This window comes from Carcharodon carcharias, chromosome 1 (genome assembly GCF_017639515.1).
Source record: "Carcharodon carcharias isolate sCarCar2 chromosome 1, sCarCar2.pri, whole genome shotgun sequence".
NCBI lineage: Eukaryota > Metazoa > Chordata > Chondrichthyes > Lamniformes > Lamnidae > Carcharodon > Carcharodon carcharias.
Window position 1 is genome coordinate 49,754,282 of NC_054467.1, and position 21,157 is coordinate 49,775,438.

Consider the following 21,157-nt stretch of genomic DNA (forward strand, 5'->3'; position numbering starts at 1 on the left):
CTTCTGTGAACTGCTCATTAGTTAATGCACCATCAATTTACATGCACAGCAGAGCCCACCAAGCTGTGTGTATCGTGCTGTTGGAGGATGCACAGGAATAAAGTGATGCAGTGTCTTCAAATGAAATAACATTCTATCAACTTTTTAGGATGGAGGGTGGGCGCATAACTTATCTGTCCCTCATCTGATGCTAGATCTGGTGGAAATAAAATATTAAAGTGTAACAATTCGTTTTACCACCAGTGCCTCCATCCTCCCCTTGGTGAAGAGCTTTCAGTGACGTTGGAGACCCACACATGAACTGGATGCCATACTAGGTGCAGGGAATGTTGGACAAAACTAAACCTTTTAGACCTCTCCATATCTTTGATTACTGCCTCGCCCTAAGCTACAGGCTGACCTGCAGTGACCCAACTGATTTCCACTTGATTGTCAAGTTGGTGACAATGACTACTCCACAACCTGGTCTGTTGGCACTCCCTGGAATTCTGAGCATGCTTCTCCTGTGAGCATAAATATGGGCAGTGCCACTGCTGTCTCATACCATCTACGTGCTGCTTCATCTGAGACAATGTAAACTTTCAGTGCCATGCCCATATGGCATGGTGAAGTGACCATTCAGCCATCTCAGTGCAGCTTTCATCCATGCCTGAGCATGGATCTTTGCTGCAAGATGACAGGATGCCTTAGTGCCAACACTGGTGCTTGATATTGCCCCATGTATGGGTCAACCACCTGGCCCCCGATTTCATGGGTACCTTTCACTTATGCTGGGCTTCCAGATGGCAACTGTTAACATCATTCACCTTTCCAGACCGCAAAAGTTCAGTGAAGCCCTTCCTGTACTGTACGCAGGTTCTAGGCACAACTCCTCAGCTGCTCCCCACTTCGGTCACATCCATCCATGCCTTCTACATTACGATTGGTGGCCTCCCCCTTCTGGTTTGTGGGAAGAGGACCTGCCTCAGGGGAGGTATCACTGACGCCTGGGGTGACCTTCGTTTTTAATGCCATCTCAGCACTGCTGTCCACATCCTCCTTCTGTTTTCTGGGTTGCAGCTGCCTGAATGTTCCACAGATGCCTGGTAAAATTGCAGCTGCATGCAGGCTGCCGACACTAGGACCGCCCACCACCGTTAATTGAATGGCTTCCCAGAGACAGTTCATTAATTGGCTGCTCTTCAGAAAATACCGGGGGAAGTCCCGCCGCCTGTCAGTGCGTATTTCTGATACACATTTGGTCTTGGCATCGGGACTTCAACTGGATCAGTATAATCCTGCCCTATTAATCTCTGTGATCACCATTGTCAAAAAGTCCCCTTACAATTACTTCTCTTATCTGTTCTGTTTCTTTTCTCATTACCAGCTCCAGCAGTGTTCACTTTTCTTGTTGGGCAGGAAAGGTGTCCTGCACGCATTGTGAACATTTTTCCCCTGTACCTGTTTTGTTACCTCTTCTTGTCAGTTTCTTTCAGGGTAGTTAAAATCTGCTAGGGTTATTATTCTATGTTCTTCATTTATTTCATCTATTTTCTTGTATATTTAATCCTCCACCTCCTTTCCACTATTAAGTGGTCTATAATATACACCAATTAACATGATAGATCCCTTCTCTTTTATTTCAATCCATATGGAATCTATTTCTAACCTTCTGTTAATGTTGTACCTTTGATTCTACTGCCACTATGCCATATCTAATTAGTACAGCTATCTCACTGCCCCTTTTCCTTTCCCTGTGCTTTCTGATTATGTTATAACCTTCAATATTTAGTTGCCAGTCCTGATGTTTATGAAGCCATGTTTGAGTAATTCCATCTGGTTCTACATCTGGAGCCTTGCTACAGATTATTGCCTCCAGTGTTTTATTTTGGATGTTGCGTACATTGCTGTACAGGCAGTTTAAGTTATTTTTAATAGTTATTGCTCTCGTTTTATTTTTGACATTCGATTTATACTTGTTTTATATCTGTATGTATTCTCTGCCCAGTTGTTACCCTTGTTCCTGACCTTGGTGTGACATTTTCTCTCACTTATTCCTTTTATTTTCAGACTTTTGGTAATGGTGGGGGTTGGTGGGGGGGGTATTTTATGGAGCCCACCAGAGCTGGAAACATGGCATGCAAGGTGACTTAATTATTTCCCAACGGGTGGGTTGAAATGCACCAATAAAGTCAGCAATGTGTTTGTGGCATGTTGAAAATTTGGCCAGTCTGTGGCAAGTCGGTACTTGTAATATGGTTACATGCCATGAACACGCATTAACATAAAACAATTTTTAATAAAGCCTTACCCTGAGAATAAAGTCAGCAGCGCAGGAGAATCTTGTGGCACCCAGTTCACAATTGTTTAAAGGTAGCGTACACATGTTGGCTCTGTGCAGTTGTGGCTAAGGTAAGTGGCTCTCCATGCTGAGCTCTGTGGCACAAGGCAGTGGTTGTTGAAAAATTGGTGTTCATGTACAGGGAGATGCGGTAGAGGAAAGAGCCTAGAGTTCTGGTCCTGTAAGTGGTTGGGGGTGGGGGACAGTCAAGCAGGGACTAAAAGCTGGATGATGGTCCTTAAGGATGGATTTGGTGCTATTCATGGTGGGGTCCTAAGGGTTGAATTGAGGGTGCTGTTGGCAAAGGGGATAGTCACAGTCAAAGGGAGAAGTTGTACTCGAGGTCCAGAGTCAGGCTCTGGTATTGGGTGGTCTCATATCGTGGGTCACAGGAGTGAACAAAAGCATGCAGGAGGATAATGGGGGGGTCCAGGGTCAAAGTTGACATTAGGAAAGTCATGGATGTAGACACAGGGGAGAGATGGAATGTTCAGGGAAATGTTAATAGAGTTCAAGGTAACAGGGAAAGGTTAATAGGTAACAGAAGTGAGAGGAAAGGTTATGTTGGTTGGGACAAAGGTGATAGGGGAAAGAATGAGGATGACAGAGGGAGGGGAGAAGCTACAGGAACGGGTCTCAAAAGTCACACGCACCATACTTTTAGGTTTTATGCAAAACACAGCCTTTCTCCTTGTATGTTTGATTGAAGTGGGAAGAGGATCATTTCAGTGGGTGGAACATGTAAAATAGGAGCAACAGTAGGCCATTCAGCCCTTCGAGCTCGTTTCACCATTCAAAGAACAAAGAAAAGTACAGTGCAGGAACAGGCCCTTCGGCCCTCCAAGCCTGCGCCAATCATATTGCCCGTCAACTAAAACATTTTGCACTTCTGGGGTCCATATCCCTCTATTCCCATCCTATTCATGTATTTGTCAAGCTCCCTCTTAAACACCACTATCGTACTTGCTTCCACCACCTCCTCTGGCAGCGAATTCCAGACACCCACTACCCTCTGCGTAAAAAACTTGCCCCGCACATCTCCTCTATAGTTTTCTCATCTCACCTTAAATCTATGTCCCCTAGTAATTGACTCTTCCACCCTGGGAAAAAGCTTCTATCTACTCTGTCCATGCCACTCATAATTTTGTAAACTTCTATCAAGTCGCCCCTCAATCTCCATCGCTCTAGTGAGAACAATCCGAGCTTCTCCAACCTCTCCTCATAGCTAATAACCTCCAGACCAGGCAGCATCCTGGTAAACCTCCTCTGCACCCTCTCCAATGCCTCCATATCCTTCTGGTAATGTGGCGACCAGAGATCATGGTTGATCTTCTACATCAACATCATTTTCCTGCACTACTACCATATCCCTTGATGTTTTTAATATGTAGAACTATATCACAGAACAAAGAATTGTTATGGTGAGGAAGGAGACCATTCGGCCCATTGTGTCTGCACCAGCTCTCCGAATGAGCATTATGACTCAGTGCCATTTTCCTGCCTTTTCCCTGTCACCCTGCACATTGTTTCTATTTAAATAATCATCTAATTCTTCTTGAAAGCCTCAATTGACCCTGCCTCCACCACACTTCCAGGCAGAGCATTCCAGATCTGAAACACTCACTGTGTGAAAAAGTTTTTTCTCACATTGCATTTGCTTCTTTTGCAAAACACTTCAAATCTGTGCCCTCTCATTCTCAATCCTTTCATGAGCGGGCACAATTTCTCTCGATCTACTCTGTCCAGCCCCCTCATGATTTTGAACATCTCTACCAAATCTCCTCTTAGCCTTCTCCTCTTCAAGGAGAACAGTCCCAACTTCTCTAATCTATCTTCATATCTGAAGTTTCTCATCCCTGGAACCATTTTTGTAAACCTCTCCTGGACTCTCTCCAATGTGTTCAAATCCTTCTTATAGTGTGGTACCCAGAACTGTACACAATAATCCAACTGAGGCCTATACAATAATCCAACTGAGGCCTATCTAACTAGTGGCCTATACAAGTTCAGCATAACCTCCTTGCTCTTGTACACTATGCCCCTATTAATAAAGCCTAGGTTAATCTATGCTTTATTAACTTCTCCCTCCACATTTCCTGACACCTCTAGTGACTTATGCACAAAGACACCCAGGTACCTCTGCTTGTGCACACCCTTCAGAGTTGTACTCTTATTTTATATTGTCTCTCTATGTTCTTTCTACCAAAATGAATCATCTCACACGTCTTTGCATTGAACTTCCTCTGCCACTTATCTGCCCACTCCACCAACTTATCTGTGTCCTTTTGACATTCTGCACTATCCTCCCCACAGTTTACAATGCTTCCAATTTTGGTATCATCCGCAAATTTTGAAACTGTCCCCTGCAACCAAAATCTAGATCATTAGTATATATCAGGAAAAGCAAGGGTCCCAATATCGACCCCTGGGGAACTCCACGACAAACCTTCCCCCAGCCCGAAAAATATCCATTAACCATTACTTGCTGTTTACTATTACTCAGCCAATTCTGTACCCATGTTGCTTCTGTCCCTTTTTTTCTCTGAGCCATAACTTTTCTCACAAGTCTGTTCTGTGGCACTGTATTGAATGCCTTTTGGAAGTCCTTGTACACTACATCAACAGCATTACTCTCATCAGCCCTCTCTTACCTCTTCAAAAAACTCCAAGTTAGTTAAACATGATTTTCCCTTAAGAAATCTATGCTGGCTCTTCCTAATCAACCCACATTTTTCCATGTCAGTATTAATTCTATTCTGAATAATTGTTTCTAGAAGCTTCCCCACCACTGAAGTTAAACTGACTGGTCTGTAATTGCTGGGCTTATCCTTTCAACCTTTTTTTGAGCAAGGGCGTAATGTTTACAATTCTCCAGTCCTCTGGCACCAGCCCTAAGTCTAGGGAAGACTGAAAGGTTGTGACCAGTGCCCCTGCAATTGCCTTCTCACTTCCTTCAATATCCTTGAATGCATCGATCTCAGTCCTGAACATACTCAATGACTGAGCCTCCACAGTCCTCTGGGCAGAAAATTCCAAAGAGTCATCACCCTCTGAGTGAAGAAAGACCTAAATCCTAAATGGCCTGCCCCTTATTCTGAGACTATGTCCTCTGGTTCTAGAGCATCCCCCAGCCAGGAGGAACATCTTTCCTGCAGCTACCCTGTCAAGCCCTGTAAGAATTTTGTATGTTTGAATGAGATCACTTCTCATTCTTCTAAACCTTAGAGAATAAAGGCCCAGTCTATTGAATCTTTACTCACAGGACAATCCCTCCATCCCAGGAATTAGTTCGGTGAACCTTTGTTGCACTCCCTCTATAGCAAATCTATCTTTCCTTAGGCAAGGAGACCAAAGCCATACACAATACACTAGGTGTGGTCTCACGAAGGCTCAATATAATTGCAGTAAGATATGTTTACTCCTGTACTCAATTCCTCTTGTAACAAAGGCCAACATACCATCTGTCTTCTTAATTGCTTGCTGTACTTGCATGTCAGCTTTCAGTGACAGGCTGGAGTTCATGTTGTGCACAACTGGCTGATTAAAGGGACTCCCTAATAATCAGTTCAATGGATGAGAACCTTGGATGAGCATGCACTCACATGTACGTCTGCCCTCTTCACACAGTGCAATTACTGCAACAACCATGGGTCTCATTCGCCCCATTTTCTTGAAATCTCGGGAGCAGGAGGACAGAATGTGAAGGAGAGCTCTTGCTGTCCAACAACAGAGGCCACAACACCAAGAGTAAGCAGCACCAGAGAGGGGGTGCTGGGCTGGATGCAGACATCCAGGGAAGGCAGTGGTGAAGACAGGCACTGGCGCATCAACACATCCAGAGAGAAGAAAAACCTATCTCCATATGTTAGAGAGGTGATGCCAGAGACGATGCCAGAGATGTCTGAGAACGTCCCACAAAATGGTTGCTGAGATATCAGATTGTTTACCAAGACATGCAGCCGTGTGTGTTAGGTAGGAACCCATGCTGGTGGCCCTTAAGGTTACAGCACAGCTCAATTTCTATGCCAGTGGTGGCTTCCAGGATGCAACAGATGACATATGTGGCATCTCACATAGGTGCATAAAGGAAGTGAGCGATGCCCTATTTAGTCATGGCAATGACGTTCTCTACTTCACCACCGATGAAGCCAGCTGGAAGGTCAGCCATGTTTGGTATCATTGTTGGTTTTCCTCGTGAGCAAAAACTCCCTGGGAACAGTTAGCTGCATATGTAAATCGTAAAGGATTTCACTCCATGAATGCACAATTGGTGTGCGACCACAGAAAATTAATATAGGTCTGTGCTCCCAGGGAGCTGTCATGACACATATATCTTGCGCAAGTTATGACTCCCAGGGCTTTTGAAGCCCCAGCCAAGGTCGATGGACGGATCTTCGTTGACAAAGGCTACCTTTTGTACATAGCTGATAATACCAGTGAGGCATCCCCAAGCGAGGCACTACAATCAAGCTCATGTGCCCAGAAAATGGTATCACAGAGCACACCATTGGGCTTCTTAAAATGTGCTTAGGCTGCCTTGACCGCTCTTGAGGGGCTCTGCAATACACATCACTGAGGGTGCCACAAATAGCCATGGTCTGCTGTGTGCTGACAAACCTGGGACTGCAATGTGAACTGATGTTGCAAGGGGATGGGTGCAAGAAAGATCAGCCCTCCTCAGGAGGATTTGTCTGAGCATGAGGAGAAGCCCATAATCCAAATGAGCCTTTCATTGATGTCAAAGCCATGAGAGACATGCAAGGGAGAGACATTATCTACACCACATTCACACAACAATGACACATCTGCATGACCATTGCTCCATTGCCTGGCAAACATCGCCTTCTTGGGGTGTAGACCTAGCCCTGTCATCCTCCCTTGTTAAGTCTAAACATGTGTCCTCTACCAACTAGAATAGATTGGGGAGTAGAGCATTGCACACACGCACATTGTGAGTGCTGGTACCAAGGGCATCTTTTTTTCATTCATTCAGGGATGAGGGCTTCACTGGCTGGGCCAGCATTTATTACCCATCCCTAGATGCCCTTAAGAAGGTGGTGGTGAGCCTTCATGAACCACTGCAGTCCTAGTGGTATAGGTACATCCACAATGCTGTTAGGGAGGGAGTTCCAGGATTTTGACTCAGGAACAGTGAAGGAACAGTGATATTTTATCAAGTCAGGATGGTGAGTGACTTGGAGGGGAACTTCCAGGTGGTGGTGTTCCCATCTATCGGCTGCTCTTATCCTTCTAGATGATAGTAGTTGTGGGTTTGGAAGGTGCTGTCTAAGGAGCCTTGGTGATTTCCTGCAGTGCATCTTGTAGATGGTACACACTGCTGCTACTGTGCGTTGGTGTGGAGGGAGTGAATGTTTGTGCATGTGGTGCCAATCAAGCAGGCTGCTTTTGTCCTGGACAGTGTCAAGCTTCTTGAATGTTGTGGGAGCTGCACTCATCCAGGCAAGTGGGGAGCATTCCATCACTCTCCTGACTTGTGCCTTGGATATGGTGGACAGGCTTTGTGGAACCAGGAGGTGAGTTGCTCGCCACAGGATTCCTAGCCTCCGACCTGCTCTTGTAGCCACAGTATTTATATGGCCAGTTTAGTTCAATCTCTGGTCAATGGTATTGATGTTGATAATGGGGGATTCAGTGATTGTAATGCCATTGAACATCAAGGGGCGATGGTTAGATTCTTTCTAGTTGGGGATGATCAATGCTTGATACTTGTGTGGCGCAAATGTTACTTGCCACTTGTCAGCCCAAGCTTGGATATTGTTCAGGTCTTGCTGCACTTGGACATGGACTGCATCAGTATCTGAGGAGTCATGAATTGTGCTGAACATTGTACAATCATCAGCGAACATCCCCGTTTCTGACCTTATGATGGAAGGAAGATCACTGATGAAGCAGCTGAAGATGGTTGGGCCTAGGACACTACCCTGAGGAACCTCTGCTGTGATGTCCTGGAGCTGAGATGACTGACCTCCAACAACCACAACCATCTTTCTTTGTGCTAGGTATGACTCCAACCAGCAGAAAGTTTTCTTCCTGATTCTCATTGACTCCAGTTTTGCTAGGGCTCCTTGATGCCACACTCTGTTAAATGCAGCCTTGCTGTCACAGGCAGTCACTCTCACCTCACCCCAGGGGTTCAGCTCTTTTGTCCATGTTTGAACCAAGGCTGTAATTAGGTCAGGAGCTGAGTGGCCCTGGTGGAAACCAAACTGAGCGTAATTGAGCAGGTTATTGCTAAGCAAGTGCCGATTGATAGCACTGTTGGTGACTCCTTCCACCGTTTCACTGATGACGGAGAGTAGACTGATGGGGCTGGGTTGGATTTGTCCTGCTTTTTGTGTACAGGACATACCTGGGCAATTTTCCACATAGCTGGCTAGATGCCAGTGTTGGAGCTGTACTGGAACAGCTTGGCTAGGGGCACAAAGGGTTCTGGAGCACAAGTCTTCTGTACTATTGCTGGAATATTGTCAGGGCCCATAGACTTTGCAGTGTCCAGTGCCATCAGCCATTTCTTGATATCACATGGAGTGAATTGAATTAATTGAAGACTGGCACATGACCTCCGAAGGAGACCAAGATGGATCATCCACTCGGCACTTCTGACTGAAGGCTGTAGCAAATGCTTCAGCCCTATCTTTTGTACTGATGTGCTGGGCTCCTCCATCATTGAGGATGGGGCTATTTGTGGAGCCTCCTCCTCCAGTGAATTGTTTAATTATCCACCACCATTCACAACTGGACGTAGCAGGACTGCAGAGCTTAGATCTGATCCCTTTGTTGTGGGATCACTTAGCCCTGACTATCACTTGCTGTTCATGTTGTTTGGCACGCAAGTAGTCCTGTGCTTTAGCTTCACCAGGTTGACACCTCATTTTCCGGTATGCCTTGTGCTGGTCCTGGCATGTCCTCCTGCACTTTTCATTGAACCAGGGTTGATCCCCTGGCTTCATGGTAATGGTAGAGTGGGGGATACGCCACATTATCTACAATTCTGTTGTGCTGATGGCCCACAGCGCCTCATGGATGCCCAATCTTGAGTTGCTAAATCTGTTCGAAATCTATCCCAGTTAGCACGGTTGCAGTGCCACACAACACAATGGAAGGTATCCTCAACGTGAAGATGGGACTTCGTCTCCACAACAACTGCAGTTTATCCCACCGATACTGTCATGGACAGAGGCATCTGTGACAGGCAGGTTGGTGAGGATGAGGTCAAGTATGTTCTTCTCTCTTGTTGGTTCCCTCACCACCTGCCACAGACATTAGCGGCTATGTCATTTAGCACTCGGCCAGTTCAGTCACTAGTGGTGCTACTAAGCCGCTCTTGGTGATAGACATTGAAGTACCCCACCCATTCTGTGCCCTTGGCACCTTCAGGGGTGTTCAACATGGAGGAGCACTGATTCATTAGCTGAGGGAGGGCAGTACATGGTAATCCGCATCGTGGGGTGTGGAGTCAATGTTGTGGACTGTATACCACTGTGCCACCACCTCTGCTGATGATGATTATCTGTAAGATGTGATTCAGTGAGAATGACTATGTCAGGCTGTTGCTGTGAGACAGCTCATCTAGCCCCCAGATTTTAGTAAGGAGGACTTTGCAGGGTCAACAGAGCTGTGTTTGCCAGTATCTCTTCATAGCTTAGGTTGATGCCGAATGGTTCATCCGGTTTCATTCCTTTTTTTGAGGCTTTGAGGCCATTAGTACAACTGAGTGGCTTGCTAGGCCATTTCAGAGGGCACTTAAGAATCAACCTGGTGTTTGGAGTCTCATATAGGCCAGACCAGGTGAGGAAGGCAGATTTCTTTCCCTGAAGAGCATTTGGGAACCAGATTACAACAATTGACAATGGTTTCATGGTCATCATTAGACTTTTAATTCCAGATTTTTATTGAATTCAAATGCTACCATCTGCAGCGATGGGATTCGAACCCGGGTCCCCAGAGGATTACCCTGGGTCTTTGGATTACTGGTCCAGCAACACTACCATTATGCCATCATAGAGGTAAGTGACGTCCACGTAACAACCTGCATAGCCCAATTATTCTGATCCAGCATCATCTTGAAAGTACTTTAAATGCAACTGCACTTATCTCATTTCTAGTCGCTGAGAGTTAAGTTGGCCAATATCGTCGAGTCCATTAATTGCGGGGGCAAGTTTGCCACATTTAAAGTCATGTTCCAAAGAATGATCATCACGAAGTAACAACTCATGTGAACATTCAGCAAAGAATGCACAAAAACTCAACGTATCTCAATCAGGAATAACGTCTTTGCCCCTATCTCCTCTCTAGCCGTCACATTGTGAGAAGTATGGGATATGCCATCACTATTACATCTGATGTCATGACAGGCCTCAACAATTCTCAATAATTACGAGCAATTACATAAAACAAACTATATTGGTTGTTTTTTATCAGTTCAAAACAAAATGGAAAAATCACCCATGCCACCTGAGTGTTGACACTTTTTTTCAATTTTTGTTTTCTTCCACTAGGTCTAAGTGTAACCCTGACATCAGCAGCTGAGGTGGAGGCAGTCTGCTCAGTGTCATGACCTGTTACCTTGGATGACCCCCTGGAGACATGGGGCCTTGAGGGATCTAGCCTCCTGGGGTTTTCTGCATTGGTGCAGGGGCGTGGCCCTTGGCCTCACCTATTAGAGCTGTTGGAGTCAATGATGGGGACGAGGAGATGCCACAAACCCTGAGAGGAAGGCCCCGGGCATTTGGCATACTCTCCTCCTCCATCTTGTGTGCAATGGCACCTCCCTATCTCTCTGAGGGGAAGGAACTGCTGGAGGGAGGTCCAGGAGCCTCACCCCTCTTGCTTAGCCACTGCTGCACTGAGCCAATGGGTAGAGCGACGGAATGTAGCTCCAAGCACATATAGATTGAATGCTCAACCTGACTCTTCATGGTGGTCACCATCTTTGCCACGGATGAAGCTATGCACTCAAATGTCTGAGACATGACAGAACTGATGGCATGCATGGACTCCTTCAGTCCCTATGAAAAGCTGCATATAATCCCTGGCAATTCCACCATATTTTCCCCTAGCCTCTGCTGCATATCCAGCAGGCTTCTTGTGAGCACAACCAGAGGCCTGTCATCAACGTGGGGCTTAGCAGGGGGCTGATCCCTAGCAATCCTCTGATCATCTGGGGACCCGGCTATCACATCCTCCCTCCGCTTCTGGGACATGTCTGTGGTGTGCTCACCAGATTGTGCTCTCGAATCTACATGCAAACCCTCTGCAGACTGTGTGAGTGTAACTGTGCTAATAGAGGTGAATGATGAGGCAGATGACAGTGCATCCTCTGCATCACAGGCTGCTTCATCCCCAGAGCTGGAGTCTTCTGTCCCTTGTCTTGGCTGCAGCCTAGTCCTTAGATAGTGATGATCTGTAGTGGAGAAAAAAAAAAGAATCACATTAAGAAACATTCACAGTTTGAGCACTTCACATTTTATCGTGTCCATCCTGTGTGCCCATTTGCCTCTACACTTCTTACTCCTGGCTGGTCCAGCCTCACTGTCTGCCACTGATCATGTTCCCTCCTCACCAGCAATCTCCATCACCTCCTTTTCAATGGTTGGGAGGAGCCCCTCAGATCTGGAACTTCTCCTGTGCATCAACTCTCTCTGGCATTGTGGATCTGCTTGTCCTGCATAACAAAGTGCAGAGTTAGTGACATGTCGAGTGACACCTAAATCTCTTGTCTGCATGCATCTCCATCATGCTTGTCATTCAAACGTTGCATCCAAGCACATGCTAAAGGCAAACTTCCAGATGCTTTGGCCTCAATTGTCATGTGGCACTAAGTCTGATCACACATTCGCTCCTCTGGCATAGTTACCCATTCACATATATACATTACTGATGATCACACAAGCAACTCCTTTTCAAGATGCAAACACTGGCACTTACCCCTATGGATTGGAACAAGTTATTGACCCCTTTCCTACACTGGACCCAGGTTCGGCAGGTGACTCCATGGCTTGCTCACCTCCTCGGCCATCTCTGTCCAGGCTGCTTTGGTCTGGTGGGAGTGCCATCCTTTTACCATCTTCAGGAAAGAGCACCTGCCCCCTTTCCCTGATGGCCTGGAGGAGAACCTGCAGACAGGCATCGCTGAACTGTGGGGCTGGTCTGTTGTGGTGATCAGGCATTTCTGCAAAGATTATACTATTCTCAGCCAATGGTGGATCGTTCTGGTGGTGATGTACAGCCTCCCTGTTTGAACAGGAGGCTCTTTAATAGGCAGCCTGTAGATGCAGCATTGTCAGCTGACTGCAGTTTCACCAATGAAAAGCTTGACCTGGTGCTAAACCACAAGTGTTTTGAATGCATGCTGCAGGCACTTAGAATTTTAATTATAATCGCGTGGGGAAAGGCAAGAAGGGAGAAAGTGGAAGTGCTCTCAGTTCTGGTTATGACACTGGGAATGAAATGCTATTGACAAAATTCCAGCTGCAGTATTTTCACCAGGTCTCACCCCATTTTATTAGTTTAAAGATATAACAACAGCCCTATTGGTTTTTTCCACTAGGACACTGGTCCCACCTTGGTTCAGGTGGAGCCTGTACCAATGGTGCAGCTTTATCCTGTCTCAGTACTGACGCCAATGTGCCATGAAATGTAATTCTTCCTTCTCACATCAGTCCTTCAGTTACATATGCATCTTCCTTATCTCTACCCCTAAACCAACTGCATGTGCTTCGAGTAGTAATCCCATGACTACTAGCTGTTATGTCTAGTTTTCTTTTAATTTAGTTCATAACTTCCAATAATCCCTTAAAAGGTCCTCCTCTCTTTTCTTCCCTATGTCATTGGTCACAACATACACCACAACAATGGAATCTTACTCCTCACTTTCCAAATCCTCTCCAGGTCCTCGGAGTATCCTTTATTTTTGCACAGGCAACAGGCCCTTCTGGACTCTTGGTCATGACTGCTATCTATCCCTCCAATTATTGAATCCCCTTTGACTACAGCTTTCTATTCTGCTCTTCTAGTCCTTGAGCTGCCTCTTGCTCCATGGTGCCATGGTTAGCATTCTGGTTGTCTGCCCTGCAATTTACATTCCTATCGTGCCATTACTTGTTAAAGAAGGCCACTGTCTGTGGGATCTTCTTCTGTCTTTCCCCTTAGGTTTCTTACCCTGTTGCTTCAGTCAATAGCAAGGGAACTTACACTCATTGGATTCCAAGGTCAAAGATGACCGTCCTTGCCATCCTCACCCTCACCTACACATACACAGATAAATAGCTAATGCTCAATATCTACCACATACATGAAAAACCACATTTAGTCAAGTACTTGGAGGATGATTGCCAGTTTGAGCTGTAAACCAGCAGAAATCAATATCTTATAGAACAAAAGGGTGAAAACAGAAAATAAGCCACAACTTCAAGAATATATGGATTATTTGTCCCTTCACTTTCTTCTTTTGAGTAATAATCAATTAATGCCTGTATTTACCTAGAAATTAAATATAGATAGAGCAAGGTCACATGGTTATCCCTTTAAATAACTAGTATAGATGAGACAATCCATTCTATGTACTCAAGTACCGTTTCTGCTAATGACAATGTCACTATCTTTATATTCAAATTTGTTCAATCTTCCAAGAATTACTGTCCGTGAGGAGATGATTTAATGCAATCATTGACACCCCACAGTAGGAGACTGATGGACAGCCTATTGTAATAGAGCACTTAATTTGGAGTTCCTCAATCACACCTACTACCAATTGAGTTTGATTATGCAATGCCCACACAATCAGATTGTTTTTTTTTCAAAAATGGTGAACAAATTTACATTATACTTGTTTCACTTCTTTGAAAAATCCAATTTGTCAAATAGCCCCTTTTGAAATTTTCTTTGTGTTCATATATTCAGCAGCATATCAGTCAGCAACATTTGTGGAAATGTGGGATTACTTTCTATGGTAACAGATGATCATTTATATGATTGTCAGTGCTAATTTGATTTACCTAAAGGCACTCTTGCAGCACTTGCATCAGGGTTTATCCAAAATGACAGCCACGATAGGACAACTATTAGAAGAGTTGGAGCATAAACACCCATCATATAATATCCAACTTGTCGTCTTAGTGTAAATATCACTTCCACACAGGTGTAATATCCTTTAATAAAAACAAAGTAAATAAAGTGATATAATAATTTCTGCAATATAAATAGATATTTAATATCATTTTTGCAACTAGTATACCGAGAGAATGACCAGTAGAAAGGTCATTCCATTGATCTTGCTTTTGAAGCTTCAACAATTTTGCAACAAGCTGATGAGGGTCTTTAATAATCAGAACATCTATTCTTCCTAAATACAGTGATATGTAAGACTGTGACTTACTATAACAGGAGAACAACACTGTTCTTCATTTCTAAAAGTTACATTGATTGGGTTAGTTAAAATTATTTACCAATATCTAGAAAAGTTAATATTTAGTTGTAATTATTAAAAACCATGGGTTACAAATTGGACTTCATTCTCATCTTTTTACAGGCAGAAAACAAAGATAAAAATGACCCATTTCACTCAATTATTGACCCTGCGCCTCAAGAATGCCTGAAACATATTCAATGCTAAATAGGCCTCAGGCAATTTTCAGGTGTCCAGGGCAGCAGCCTGCATTAGGAATTAGACCCCTTATGTGTGTCAGTGAGGATCTAAATGCCTTTTAAGAGCCTTTCATAGGAACTGTTTGGTGTTGAGTGGAGCAACTTTTGTGTCTTGATCTGCTCACTTTTTTTATTCCACTTGCAGCCTCAAGGCAAGATTAAAAAAACTATCTAAGTGGAGTCAGTGGGGCAGCTGGAGTGTCTACCAACTCCGCAGCAGTCCTTAAGGTTGTTGCCAGCCCATGATCACCCACCTCCACCTTCCCATTCTCCTACCTGATGGCCGTTGCTGGGGAGGCTTGTGGAAGTGCCAAAGTGCTGATAAGGTCGAGATACAATTTCAGATGAGCCTGGGGTTTATGGCTCATCTCCCTCCACACAACCAATTTCAGCTCCAAAACAGGCCAAAATATATATTGCACCCCAATTTCTTTGACACATTAATTTTATCCTTAGATACTTGATCTGTTGTAACAGGTCTGATGTTCTCCACTGGTAACATGAAGACAGGAAATGGAATTTAATTTCTGAGTGCAAAGACAAGTTTCAGAACCTGAAGGGGGTGATTTTCAGCAGTGCTGAAGAGTCACTGATGTAGCCCAGATGGGATCTTAAGCTGAAATGCTGGTTTAGCCCACATTTAGCACAAGATGCCTTCTTGGTAAAGGTGTTGAAGTCTGCACTACAGTTGCCCAGAAACTTGTTAAGGAACTGCTTGCCACTTAAATTTCCTGCTGGTGTTCATTAAGGAGGGAAATAGCATTTTGGTGGCAAATGTTTGTCCTAACACGATCTACTAGCAGCAACCAACTGTCTTGGAGTAAGCAAGGTCTTGCTGTGGATTTCAAATGCTGCATAAAGGGATACTCATGGTTTCATATTCACTTTATGCTAGAGCTATGAAAAGCACCTCTGAAACACATCGACTGACTTCCTGGGACACTTGATCAAGATTTAACCAACACTCAAGCAACATTTATTCAACAGATTCTCAGGAGCCTTCACTAAATCTAATAAGTGCCATGCTGCATCTTATAGGAGTTACTCATAGGGAGTGCTTGGTCATGGGCATCTTGCTAGGTGTCCCCCTGGATCTGGGTGAGGAAAGGGAGGAGGACAAGAAGCCGCAGAGCAGAGCAGCACCAGCTGCTGCAGGACAGCAGGCCAAAGAGAGCAAGGTGGCATCCTTCCCCCATGGAGGTACATAACATCCCTCCGCCTCTGTACTTCCTCTACTAGCACTTCCGGTGTCACGTCTGAGAAACTTTGCATCCAACCAGCCCCACACCCGCCACCACCCCCTTGTTCCTTCAACTATCCAGCAAGCTGCAGAGGTATGTCAGCTAGCACACTCCACACCTTCAGTGTAACTACGTCTGAGAAGGCCACATAAAATGCTCCACAAAAACTGTGCCTGCAAGTTTCTGGTTTAGCACTTCCTGGATAATTCAAATGCTGGTAATCAGTAATTAGGGATAAAAATTGTGTGCTAAATCCAGTCTTTCAAACTTATTAGTGCTGCACCTTTTTAGCACCTTTCTCACTCTTTGGTCAAAATAACCCCTGAAGTGTTTATTCCTGTAAAAACTAATCAAGTATAGAAGTGACTTACTGGAACAAAAACAGAAAAGTTGAATCATACTCAAAGTGCACAGGATTAGGTTAATCTATCAATGATCAAAAAAGTCTTTGTCTGATTTCATGATGGTCAAACATTTTAAACCTTTGATGTGAAAGGCAGCTCTATACATGTAAAATGCCAGTGGGATAGATTTTTAACTTGCTGCTCTGACATATAAATGGCACTGCAAATCATTTTCCATTATTGGAACTACCCAATTTTAATTGCCATTGAAATTAATAGAAATTAAAATTGGACAGGTTCTATAATGGTGGTCAATTTTTAAAACATTGGATGGAAGTGTCCGTGCCCGCTGGCATCGGACGTGTTCAAGTGACACGAGCAGACAATATGGCGAGAAGATCAAAAATTGGTTTCACAATGTCGTGAATCCAGTTTGCGATTGTCTGCTCAGCCTGTTGCTGGCGGACTGCATTTCCTCATTGTAATGCATCAACATATTATTATAACGCTAGCCTGACAGACTCATCCGCCCTGCCCCCACCGCTGGATCGTCTGCCCACATCAGCACGATTACACATTGATCTGTTTCACATTAGCATATAAAAGGCGTGCACTTGGTGGACTGCACTTTGAGGGGAACTTGGAGGTTGAGTGCACAGTAACGTTGCACAGCACTCATGAGGGTCGCCAGCTGGACTTCAAGGTTGAGGCACATTGGGGGGCAAAGGGTGCCTTGCAGTTGAGGCGATTCGGTGGGGGGGGAGGTGTTTGGCAAAGGCTGCCCTGCATTTGAGACGATTTTGTGGGGGTGGGGGGGCAGCAAAGGCTGCCCTGCGGTTGATGGTAGTGCACAAGCCTGTGGGGGTGGGGGAGAGGGAAGCGGTCACGCATTAGGGAAACATTGTTTAAGGTGACCATTCCCCTGCAGCTGAGACAGTTCAGGCTTGGCCACATTGATGTGCTTGGAGTCAGGCCTCTAGCTTCTCTGCCCACTCAAGCAACACAGAGGCATCAAAGTGCCACCAAGCGTTCCAGAGCTTTTCACCCCTCGGGCACAGACTGCAAACTAATGAGCATTTTAGTGAACTCCAGAACAGTTGGACAACTGGGCACATTGTACAATCTCCTTGATAAAGCTGGCCATGGAGCAGTCACTGGTGGAGGCGCGCACAGCCCTTTGCAACGTCATCATCCTATTTTGGACCAGTCGCCCCCATGGTTCAAGCTAACAGTGCAGCTTTGCAGTGCGGGTTAGGAGAATGCCTGTGCCTGAGCTGACAGCACAGCATGCAGTCCAATGGGCAAAGCTGCTGCGAATCGGTCAGGTGGAGTGGGGCAGAGGGAGGTGGGGTTTCGGGCAGCCATGCAGAGCACTAATCTCTGGCCATCCAATTGGTGACCAGCACTCTCCAGGATGTGTTAAGGGGCCTTCAGACTTAACCAAGAGAGGTTCTTAGTACACCATGCTAACCCACATGTTTCTCTCTTACATCCTGCAGGAGGAGTACATCAGGATCATGGGGCCTGGTGAACTAGCTGTATGCTTAATGGCTTACAGAGAGCGAAGACAACGGAGAAGAGAGCGATGGAGGCATCTAGCTGCGCAGAGGGAAGAGCAGCACCCTTTGGAAGGAGGGGTGACTGGGGCTCCCACACACACTGTCAAAGAACCACAGCAAACCATCGCTGGACGGCGCCTAGCTAGACCCAGGGTCTATAGATGCCTTTCATGCCTGCAAATGACCGAGAACCAGTATTGCCGAAGACTGCGCATGTCTAAGAAACTGGTAGGTCACATCTGCATGCTACTGCAGGGTTTGGTGCCATGGGGACATGGAGGGCATCCACTGCCAGTGGCTGTGAACGTGACAACGGTGCTCAATTTTTACACCAGTGGCTCATCTCAGGGCTCCACAGGTCACCTCTGTGGGATATCACAAGCCTCCACTCACAAATGCATCCATGAGGTCACGGATGCCATTTCCGCAAGGGCACATCAACATTGTGCATTTCACCCAGGACCAGGGGAGCCAGGATGCAAGAACAAATGGATTTTCTCAGATCTCAGGTTTCCTATAGAAAACCGATGAAGGGTGCCATCGACTGCACTCGCATGGTCCATGGCAACACACAGTCGACTATGTCAACTGCAAGGGATTCCATTTGCTGAACGTTCAGCTGGTGTGCGACCACCACAAACGCATCCTGCAGGTCTGCACATGGTTCCAGGGAGTATCCATGACTCCTACATTCTTAGTCAGTCACAGATCCCTGACATCTTCCAGGGTCCACAGAGGCAGCATGGTTGGCTCCTAGGGGACAAAAGCAACCTACAGGGAATGTGGATGATGACTCCCGTGCGGCGGCCTCAGACCACAGCAGAGCAAAGGTGTAATGAGGCTCATTCTGCAACTCGCAACTTGATAGAGCAAACCATTGAGATGCTGAAAATGAGGTTCCGGTGCCTGGACCAGTCTGGTGGAGCCCTGCAGTATAGTCCACACATGGTGTCACACATCATCATCTCCTGCTGCGTCCTTTACAACCTGGTGCTACAACGTGGAGACGAGCTGGCTAAGGAGGAGATGCGGGAGCTGGAGGTCTCCTCCAATGAGGAGGACATAGATGGTGATGAGGTCCTTGAAGGCCACAATGATGGCGATGAGGCCCTGGCACTGGCTGGATGTGGCAGGCATGCAGGAGGTCCTCATAGCTAGATTTGTGGAGGATGATGATGACATGAAGGCTGGACAGAGCACAGGGAAGAGGCCCTGGACTGAGACACCAGCATTTATTTTGTGCAGAAATGTCTCACATCTGAGTGACATGAACACTGCTCATCAGAACAAGGAGCCATAGGCAGGGAGACAGTCTTGTGAGTTTATTGACAATAGAGAACATTATGTCCCAGAAGGGAAGAACAGTTCAGACCAGTACTCTTATTTCCTAGTTTTACTAGTATTCCATGTTAAGGTATACAAGATCAGCTCAGACCAATATTCTTATTTCCCAGTTTTTTTTTCCTACTGGGGTACAAGTGATTAACACCTGTGCACAGGCTGTGCAATTACACCTTCTTAACCTGACCTGAATTAGGGGCTGTGCTTGATTTATCCTTTATTTTGTTAATTTAGTTTAATTGTTTTAACTCCAAAAGAGTTACACCTTCTTAACCTTCCTAACCCTGCTGCTACGTCGTGGTGCTCTCTGGAGGATCACAGTGGAGGTGGAGGCGGCCTGTTGATTGCTACGCCCTATCTGTGATAACCTTAAGAGGCATGCTTTGGAGGGCTGAAACCTGGAGGGCCCCGGCCTACTTTCAGGGACCTGCTGTGTGGCAGCAGCACCCTCCTCAAGCTGTGGAGCTGGAGCTGCTGGGATCACATGAAGAGTAGATTCAGATGGGCTGGTCACTTCTGAAGTCACCTGGGAGATGGCCCCGGGATGTGCAACTGCTGATCCTCCTCCCTATGGGTGCCCAAGCCCTGCCTTAAAGGGCCCCTGCTGACTCCTTGAAGAGAAGGGGTAGCTGGAGTGAGATTGAGCTGCCCTGCACCCCTCTCGCGTACACACTGTTGAAGGCCAACTATGACGTCAGAGATGGAGTTGAGCTCGTGCAGCAGTGCAGGAGCAACGAACTGGACCAAGGTCTCCATGGCGGCCGTCATCCTACCAGTATTGACCTCAGTGCGTTGGCTTGCCAGCACTATCTCCTCAGCCTGAAGGCACATGCACTCCTCCATCATGCTATGCTATCTGAGGAGTGCAGCGGACATCCCTTCCTGTTGTTTCCAAGCTTGCCTTTCCAGCTCCAGAAACTGTGACATGACCGAGTCCAGAGACACATCATCTGACTTGGACTCAGCAAACCTCTGATCTCCAGCAGTCCTCTGAGTGCTGGAAACCTGGGAAGTCCCTGCCGCTGCCTGCTGTGGATCAGACAGTGTGATGTGCTCACCAGATTGTGATCCCAGGACTACTCTAAAACTAGGTCCCACCGAATTGTGTGTCTGCACTAGTGGAGGGTGTGGGTGAACACTGTGATGGGACCTTAGGAAGGGTGCCTTCAGATTCCTCTTCAGAGATTTCCTCAGGGTTGGTTGGAGGCCTTGGGTCTTGGGATCCATAGCTGTTTGGCCTGTGAAAGCAAGGAGAGATAATTAGTGCATGACAGTGGCCTGTAAAAGAGGACACATCACTCACAGCATGGTTATCTGATGGATGTTGCACAGCTTGATCCTCACTTGGTAGAGCATCACCAACCTCACCATCAGCACAGGACTGGTCCAGACCCTCACCAGCCAGCTGGATGACTCTGTTTTCAATGTCTGTAAAGACCTTGATTTCAGGCATTCCTCTACCGATAGGTGACCTCTCCCTCTTGTTGTGTGCCAGCTTGTCCTGCATGAATAGAGATAGAGAGAGTGTAAGCAGGATGCCTGCTTGGAACGTGTGGGTGGTGAGTGGTGCCATGGACGGGATAAGGACAATGAAGATGTGTGTGAGAGAGAGTGAATGGGGATGTCTCTTGAACTGACAGTGAATGGGGTCCCTGTGGATGTGTGATGGGTTTGTCGTGAGTGTGT

At 46.1% G+C, this 21,157-nt stretch overlaps 1 protein-coding gene across 1 annotated transcript in view; it reads right to left on the reverse strand.

Moving 5' to 3' along the window:
* Positions 1 to 21,157, reverse strand: part of glrbb (glycine receptor, beta b) — a 218,111-nt gene that overhangs the window by 65,615 nt on the left and 131,339 nt on the right. The window contains exon 8 of the mRNA XM_041190631.1: positions 14,338 to 14,490. Coding sequence (XP_041046565.1) covers positions 14,338 to 14,490 — 153 coding nt within the window. The remainder of the gene's footprint in view (positions 1 to 14,337; positions 14,491 to 21,157) is intronic.